Source organism: Sinocyclocheilus anshuiensis, unplaced genomic scaffold, assembly GCF_001515605.1.
Source record: "Sinocyclocheilus anshuiensis isolate Anshui unplaced genomic scaffold, SAMN03320099.WGS_v1.1 scaffold152, whole genome shotgun sequence".
NCBI classification, from domain to species: Eukaryota; Metazoa; Chordata; class Actinopteri; order Cypriniformes; family Cyprinidae; genus Sinocyclocheilus; species Sinocyclocheilus anshuiensis.
In genome coordinates, this window is record NW_015555781.1 from 2,984,026 (window position 1) to 2,992,917 (window position 8,892).

Genomic DNA, 8,892 nt, shown 5'->3' on the forward strand with positions numbered 1-8,892 from the left:
TATTAGATCAAAAGGGTGCTTCTACTAAATACTGAGCAAAGGGTCTGAATACTTAGGACCATGTGATATTTCAGTTTTTCTTTTTTAATAAATCTGCAAAAATGTCAACGATTCTGTGTTTTTCTGTCAATATGGGGTGCTGTGTGTACATTAATGAGGAAAAAAAATTAACTTGAATGATTTTAGCAAATGGCTGCAATATAACAAAGAGTGAAAAATGTAAGGGGGTCTGAATACTTTCCGTACCCACTGTATACTTCACTTAGTTAAGACACGTAACATGGGATTTTCATCTTTGCTAGCTCTACTAAAAAAAGCACAGGGCATTCATTCACAGCACCAAGGTAAGATGCAAGAGTTAAGTCTGGTATGATCAATCTATAACCAGTGTGCTTTTCCTTCCTGCGCAATCAGAAGCTCTCTTTTATTGAATGACATTGATCCATGATTCATAATTAATTGCTGTGTGTCAAATTCATTTTGAGTCTATGGCTATGTTTGGAATGAATTACTAGCATACTACTTACTCTCTACTGTGGTTTATAAACTGTATACAGCCTACTATTTTTATAAAATAGTGCAAGACACACAATATAATGCGATATGTGTTTAATACTGCGTTGCTCTCACATGACCTTACCATGTTTACTTTTGTGTGACATCCAGTTAATGATGTCATGACCTTTAAAAAAGTATGTTCTGGGTAAATGAAGGAAAACAGGATGTACTACATTTGTCATGTTCACCCGTGTAGGTCACACGTGTACATTTCACTTAATGTTTCATGAATGCTATGAATTTGGACCTACTACTGAAAACCACATACTACAGTGGGTACGGAAAGTATTCAGACCCCCTTCAATTTTTCACTCTTTGTTATATTGCAGCCATTTGCTAAAATCATTTAAGTTAATTTTTTTTCCTCATTAATGTACACACAGCACCCCATATTGACAGAAAAACACAGAATCGTTGACATTTTTGCAGATTTATTAAAAAAGAAAAACTGAAATATCACATGGTCCTAAGTATTCAGACCCTTTGCTCAGTATTTAGTAGAAGCACCCTTTTGATCTAATACAGCCATGAGTCTTTTTAAATATATGAGTGTCACAGCAAAGGGTCTGAATACTTAGGACCATGTGATATTTCAGTTTTTCTTTTTTAATAAATCTGCAAAAATGTCAACAATTCTGTGTTTTTCTGTCAATATGGGGTGCTGTGTGTACATTAATGAGGAAAAAAAATTAACTTAAATGATTTTAGCAAATGGCTGCAATATAACAAAGAGTGAAAAATTGAAGGGGGTCTCAATACTTTCCGTACCCACTGTATTATAGTATAAAAGTATTCATATACGGATGCAGCCATAGTTTATTTTTTATTTATTATTTCATTTTAAATAGGAATATCTTTATGTTTGGCAATGAGGATGTCGCGTGATACAGCATTTCACTCTGTGTGCTCTTGTTTGTATACTGCACATTTTGGCAAATGTAGTAAGTCATGTGGGTAATCAGAAAATGTGCATAGTGTGCACACTATACATACTGCATATAAAAATAGTACTATTGTAGTACAAATTGTACTATATCCATTCCAAACATAGCCTGCGTGTCCCGTCATATGCTCAGCCCTGCAATGGCATTGGATCCTGCCAGATAGCATGCTTGTTTAAAACCTGCTGTTTAGATCCTCCTGGATAAGGAGTTGTGCTCTGGGTGTTGTAGTGTAATGTACTGTGCTGTTGGTGCAGATGATCGCTCAGAGGTGGACAGTTCAGTGATGTCCATGGTGTCGGCCACATCCTCTTCCAGCAGACTACTTCCTCCTAAAGAGAGACTCAGAGAGAAGGCTTTTGAGTACTGCCAGTGTCTCATTGAACAGAGTGACCGGAGTGAGTAGATCATAGGTCAACTATTAGAGACTATTATTTATTACACTCTGCTGGTGAATGTATTGATTTATTTCTCTCTTATTTTTTTTTACAATGTAGAAGCACTAAAGAAGACCGATACAGAGCTACAGAAAGCAGTAAGTACCACATACATTACCATTCAAAAGTTTGGCGTCAGTAACATTTTATAATGTTTTTGAAAGAAGTCTCTTATGCTCACCGAGGCTGTATTTATTCATTATTTATAAAAAAAATATAGTAAAAACAGTAATATTGTGAGATATTATTACAATTTAAAATAACAATTTTCTGTTTTTTATATTTTAAATAATTTATTCATGTGATGATAAAGCTGAATTTTCAGCATCATTACTCTAGTCTTTCAGTGTCACATGGAATCATTCTAATATGCTTATTTGCTGATCAAGTAACATTTCTTATTATTATTATCAATGTTGAAAACAGTTGTGCTTCATAATTCGTTGGTGGAAACCGATTATTTTTTGATCAGGATCCTTTGATGAATAGACAGTTTAAAAGAACAGCATTTATTTGAAATAGAAATCTTTTGTAACATTATAAATGTCTTTACTGTCAGTTTTGATGAATTCAATGCAGCCTGACTGAAAAAAAATTCAGTCTGGCTGAAGTACTCATCTACTGACCCCAAACTTTTGAACTGTAGTAAGCATATTTCATCACATTTTTCATTTTAACCTGGATATAAAGTCAAAATAAATTAAAATTAATAAAAAAAATTAGGAATATAAAAGAAGCACTCAGTATTTTTTGCCTTATCAAAACCGTTTTATTGACAAAAAAATATTAGAACTTTTTAAAAATTTTCAAATATATATAAAAATAAAATGGGATTACACTGTGTTATTGATGAATCATGTCATGATTAAGACTTACAGTAAGTTAAATGGCATATGGGTGGTGACTCTGTTTATCTGTTGTACAGTGTATTGTTGAGTCAGTGTCAATAATGGACATCATCTGTGGTGAGGACACCTCCTACGTGTACCGTGCCTTCCCCTGCATCAAAGCCTTGTACGGCAGGCTGAATAGAGACCTTACCTATGCTCGAGCCCTGCTGCCTATCGCTCAGTTCTACCTCAACCACAGTGAGTGACGTGGCCATTCAGTGTCCCTGGCATATAGTGGTGTATGGCTCTGATAGTGTGACTTATTAATACATCTCAATGTCCATATGCTCTAATATCAGGCGAGACAGCCGCAGTGGACTCGGAGGCTGTGTTCTGCCAACTCTTCAGCCACTGTCCCGTCGAGCAGTTCAACGAGCCCATGCTCGCCTTTGAGTTTGTCCAGTTCTGTCTTCTCAACGCTAGCGTGCTGCAGGACAGAGTGGCCAACTACAGACAGAGCTTCCCAAACCTCCTGAAGGTGGACTGGTTGATTTATATATTTGAAGAAATTTTGCAAAAAATGTACTCATCCTCCATTCAAGATGTAGATGAGTTTGTTTCTTTATCAAATTTAGCATTGCATCACTTGCTCACTAATGGATCCTCTGCGATGAATGGGTGCCGTCAGAGTTTTTATCCAGCTGATAAAAACATCACAGTAATCCACAAGTAATCCACACGACTCCAGTCCATCAATTAATGTCTTGTGAAGTGAAAAGCTGTGTCTTTCTAAGAAACAAACCAATCATTAAGAATTTGTTAACTTTAAACTGTCGCTTCTGGCCAATATACGAGTACGTAATCCATGATAACGCTTCCTCCAGTGGAAAAAGTCCATCTGTTGTTGTCCTCTCACATCAAAATATACAGAAATATATGTTTAGGACTGTTTTCACTTGTAAACAGTACTTTATATGTGCATATTTCTCTCCTGATTCAGACAAGATAACTTTTTCACAGGAGAAAGCAATATTATGGAGAAAAATGTCTTAATCATGGATTTGTTTCTTACAAACACTCAGCTTTTCACTTCACAAGACATTAATTAAAGCAATGGAGTCGTGTGGATTACTTGTGGATTATTGTGATGATTTTATCAGCTGTTTGGAATCTCATTCTGACGGCACCCATTCACTGCAGAGAAACCATTAGTGTGCAAGTGATGTAATGCTAAATTTCTCCAAATCTGTTTCCGATGAAGAAACAAACTCATCTTCATCTTGGATGCCTTGAGGGTAGTAACATTTTCAGCTAAATTTTCATTTTGGGTGAACTATTCCTTTAAATTGAATACTAATAAGTGATTTTTAAATGTTTGTGCAATTTTCCCACCAGTTCTTGGCATGGAACAGCTCAGGATTGATTGCAGAGTTTGTGGAGCTGCTCCCATCACTGATAGCTCCAGATACAGCCATTGAGTTACTGCACACAATCCTTGATCTGCCCTGCTTAGCAGCAGCCCTGGACCTCCAGCAGAGGTACATGCCTTTACAGACTACAGATCAGCGCTTTAACTGGAGTTGATTGTGATGTGAATTAGCGATGCAATGATGTTGCAGATCAGCGTGCTATCATGCTTCAGACCGTACCACGTGGGACTAGCAGGGAGAGAAGTTGGCCGCTTGTCTGGATGCCTTCCGCCAGCCGTTCTATAGGGGGCTCTTCCTCTACATGCTCAGACCTGAGGCTGGGACTGGAGACACAATAGACGGGTAATACCCGGCAAGTCATTTATAGAATATAATCTAAGAAGAATTCAGAATTCAATTCCTAAATTTAAAATTAGGTAGCAGGATGCAGAATTTAAGGAGGTATAATTACACAGTAATTACATATACAATCACATTTCATTCAATCACAGAATTACATATACATAATTACAATTATAAGTTTCGAGTCGGTACATTTTATGTTTTAAAAGAAATCTTTTATGTTCATCAAGGCTGCATTTATTTGATCAAATATACAGTAAAACAGTGATACTGTGAAATATTATTACCATTTTAAATAACTGTTTTCTATTTTATTGTGTAAAAATGACATTTATTCCTATGATATTGAACCTGAATTTTCGGCATCATTACTCCAGTCTTCAGTGTCACATGATCATTCAGAAATCATTCTAATATGCTGATTTGCTGCTGATTTTATTATTATCAATGTTAAAAACAGTTGTGCTGCTTCATATTTTTGTGGAAATCGTGATCATTTTGTCAGGATTCGTTGATGAACAGAAAGTTCAAAAGAACAACATTTATTTGAAATAGAAATCTTTAATAACATTATAAATGTCTTTACTGTCACTTTTGATAAATTTAATGTGTCATTGCAGAAAAAATTCTGAACCCAAACCTTTAAACGGTAGTGCATATTAAAATATGCTCCGATGGTTATACTCATGGATCTGCAACCTTATAATTACCACCCCTACGGCACAAAAATGGCTTGCCACTATTCAAAATGAAGTGTCTGTGTGTGTGTTAAATGCCTGCTTATTCTAAACCTCTGAGTGTGATTGCCTCGTAGGTTAAAAATGCTTCATGAGATTCTGGCTGACATGGCGGAGAGTCCACGGGTCGTTCGGTGCGCTCAGGTCGTTCCGGTGCTTCTGCATGTGTACTTCAACACAGTCACTCAGGTAAGAGTCACAAATGAAAAGGTCAGGCCATTTAATAGCCCACACCAGTATGAAAAAGTGAACATACATTCACTTTTGCCTTCAATATCATTTTGTACCAGCAATATGTGGAGGTCTCAGTTGTGTCATCTGTTCCAGTGTTTTTTATTGTGTTTTATAGAAAGCTGATGAGAAAATGATGAACCAGCTGTTGCTAGTGCTGCTGGAGAGAAATAGTCTGCTCTACAACATCAAGACATTTAATGTTGAGGTCCAAAAGTGAGGCACTCTTTATTTAAATACTCTTTATTGGCAAAACCTCTCTCATCTGTGCAAAAGATTTGGCACAGAAAGCTGCAAGTGGCATGTTGTTACTAGAGTTATTATTTTTTTAAATTGAATTCTTATTGTGATTAATGGGGTGATTATTCAGTAATTCCTTGAATTAGATGTACATTTCAGAATATTCTAATCTCTTTTAAATTCTGCATGTGTAAATGATTATAGCATTATTGTGATTTTGATTGTAGGGTGTTCAGCGCCCACCTGCAGGCCCTGTGCAGACTCCACCCACCACTGATTGTGGATCAGTCCAGAGAGATCCTGGAATTCGCAAGCTCCCCTGCCAACATATACAGTAAAGAAGACTTCTACACACATGTGGTGAGCATCAGAAGTGAACTGTGATTGTAAGCGTCATCATGCTGTACTTGAGGTGACTGTATTTAACGTTTATACGTAGGTGTGGGTCATTGGCGAGCATCTCTCAGTGTCCTACGATCCTCGCTGCAGGGTGGAACTGATCACCTCTTTTTTTGAGATTTTGGAGGCGGTGCTGTTTGAGATCACGCAGGTGCGACAGTCAGCCAGTCCTCCGAGCTTCTCCCCCCGCCTCATCACTGTGCTCATGACCACCCTGGCCAAACTGGCCACACGCAGTCAGGATCTAATTCCCAGGTAGACCAGCCTGCTCCAACACTATAGTTTGTTCATAACAAATTATATTAGATATTGTTTATTGTGTACATACCCCTTGCAGAATATGCAAAATGTTAAAAAAGTTTCAAAAGTTTGCATCCCCTTGAATCTTACCATTGTGTTGATCAACAACTTTTTGTAATAGTTGTTCATGAGTCCATTATTTGTCTTGAGCAGTTAAACTTATATTTTTTGTTTTTGTTTGATTTCAACCATTAATTTCACTATGATTTCAATCTTTGAGATGGCCTTACTCAGTCAATATTAAAGATATAAAGGTTATATTTTCACAGAATGTTCTACATCTTCATGAAGGATAATTTTATGTAGACTAATTTAATTAAATAGTTATGAAAAATAACACGAATAAAATATTTTAACGTCCCCAGACCTGCATGTCATCTTACATTTCACACAGTTGACTGTTGACACACAGGGCAACAACTACGTAGTCCAAATTCAGGTATGTGCCCCTAAAATTCAAGATATTGGGCCCAAAAATGTCACTGTATAAGTTTTTGTCTCATTTTTATATCATTTGATGAGCGATATCACACAAGTACAGTTTTTGTCCCGAATAGCATGAGTGTAAATGTGATTATACAACAGTTCAGTAAATAATAAGTTAATATTGTGTTCTTTTTTAAACACAATATTGTTTGTTTTTGCTCAGTTTTGCAGACGCGAATATTACCTATCAAAACCACAGCAGAATTGTTATGTGTTTCAAAGCAAAGCACAATTTCTGAATGAATCCACGTTTTGAATGAATGGGGTGAACCAATTATTCAGTGGCTCACTCAATGACTTATTCATTAAGACATTACTGCCACCTACTGGCAGTTTTAGTTTCTCGTTTAGAGTATCGTTTCATTAAAAATAATTTCATATTTACATATGAATAAAAAACGAATTAAAGGGATAAAAAAAGAAATAAAATGAAAAAAGAAAAAAAATCTTTCGAAAGCTACTTTTTGTAAGATCTCATGCAAGATTTCATGCTTTTCTCATGTAACTTTTGGACCTTTGGATATTTGTGATCATGTCTGTATTAGCCAGATATTGTAAGCAAATAAAATCAAGGCGTATTTTTCCCAGTTTTTTTTTTTTTAACTAATAAATGATCATCAGCCATAACATACAGTAGAATTAAAATCCTGTATCAACTAATAGTTCTATATCTCACTCTTTCCATTTGGTTCTGTTTCTCTCAGAGTGTCGCTTTGCCTGTCTAAGATGTGGACGTTTGCCCGTAGTGCTCCTGTAATGGTGTGCTACAGTGAGGAGGACACTGAGGAGATCATCACACGAGCCCATGAACGTATTAACTTGCTCAAGTTACCAAATGTAGCTCAGTTTGTTCTGGCTCCTTCAGCCGGAGGCGACGGCCCCCGCTGGCACCGAGACACCAACGCCTCACTTCCTCAGGGCATGAGAGCAGTCAGCGGGCTCCTCCATAGACATTCCAGCTTCCTGCCCACATAAGCCAATTCTAGGAAACTGTTTTCGAAATATCTGTGCAGAATACCAAGAGAGAGTTTCTGAAGGCACAAAGAGGGAGTGAAAGGGAATGTGAGAAACACTGGAGCAAAACAGGCAAGCACTGCACTTCTTCATGATTTTCACTTCTGCTGATCACATGCTAGTCAGTCACAAATCTATTCAAATAAATGTCAAGACACAATTATGATTTCTTCCTTGATTTATTGAAATGTTTGTTAGAGACACATTTCTATAAATTAAACATTCAGTGTATTTATTCTCAGGTTGCATTTATTACTGCCACTTATGATTAGGGTCAAAACTGTTTCAATACAGTTTAGGTTTGAGTTTTTGTCCTTTTGATTAAAAGTCTATGGTACAAAAGAATTGACCATATAAATGAAATTTGACAATACACATGTCTCAGGTTCTTACTGTCATATTAATGCACCATTATGACAATGAGTAAAAACCTATTTTACATTCAAAGTGCTTAAAAACATACTCTTTCATATCTGAGCTTCCTGGCTAAATGTGTCAATAGGTAAAACAGTCATGTAAAGAACTGAGCACAGATGGGAACACATGAAGAACTAACAATCAACAAAAATCGGCAATTATTAAACTATTATAATTGTCTATTGACTTTAAAAAATGACGTTTTAGTTGCAAGAATTTCATTAAGGTTTATATTTTTATTAGACCTTGAGATAAGTCCTAGTGGGTTTTACTAAAAAGATAAGTCATGAAGGCTAGTTTCCATGTGAGCTTCTGTGCATGGCTCGTTCCCAATAACCAATAAAATGGCTCTGTGGGAGCTGAACTGACTTGAATTTTTAATTTCAACTGCAGATCAGTTTTTGACAAAAATATTAAGCAGCAAAACATTGATAATAATAATAACCAATATTATTAATTGAGCACCAATAATAATTGAGCAGCAAATCAGCATAATAGAATGGTTTCTGAAGGATCATGTGAAACTCAAG

At 36.2% G+C, this 8,892-nt stretch overlaps 1 protein-coding gene across 1 annotated transcript in view; it reads left to right on the top strand.

Moving 5' to 3' along the window:
* Positions 1–8,819, top strand: part of LOC107674701 (AP-5 complex subunit zeta-1-like) — a 15,009-nt gene extending 6,190 nt beyond the window's left edge. Inside the window, 11 exon segments of the mRNA XM_016468780.1 lie at positions 1,757–1,897; positions 1,997–2,034; positions 2,862–3,024; positions 3,126–3,304; positions 4,162–4,304; positions 4,386–4,538; positions 5,353–5,464; positions 5,625–5,722; positions 5,974–6,106; positions 6,186–6,400; positions 7,636–8,819. Coding sequence (XP_016324266.1) covers positions 1,757–1,897; positions 1,997–2,034; positions 2,862–3,024; positions 3,126–3,304; positions 4,162–4,304; positions 4,386–4,538; positions 5,353–5,464; positions 5,625–5,722; positions 5,974–6,106; positions 6,186–6,400; positions 7,636–7,906 — 1,646 coding nt within the window. The 3' untranslated portion in view covers positions 7,907–8,819.
* The last annotated feature ends 73 nt before the right edge of the window (positions 8,820–8,892 follow it).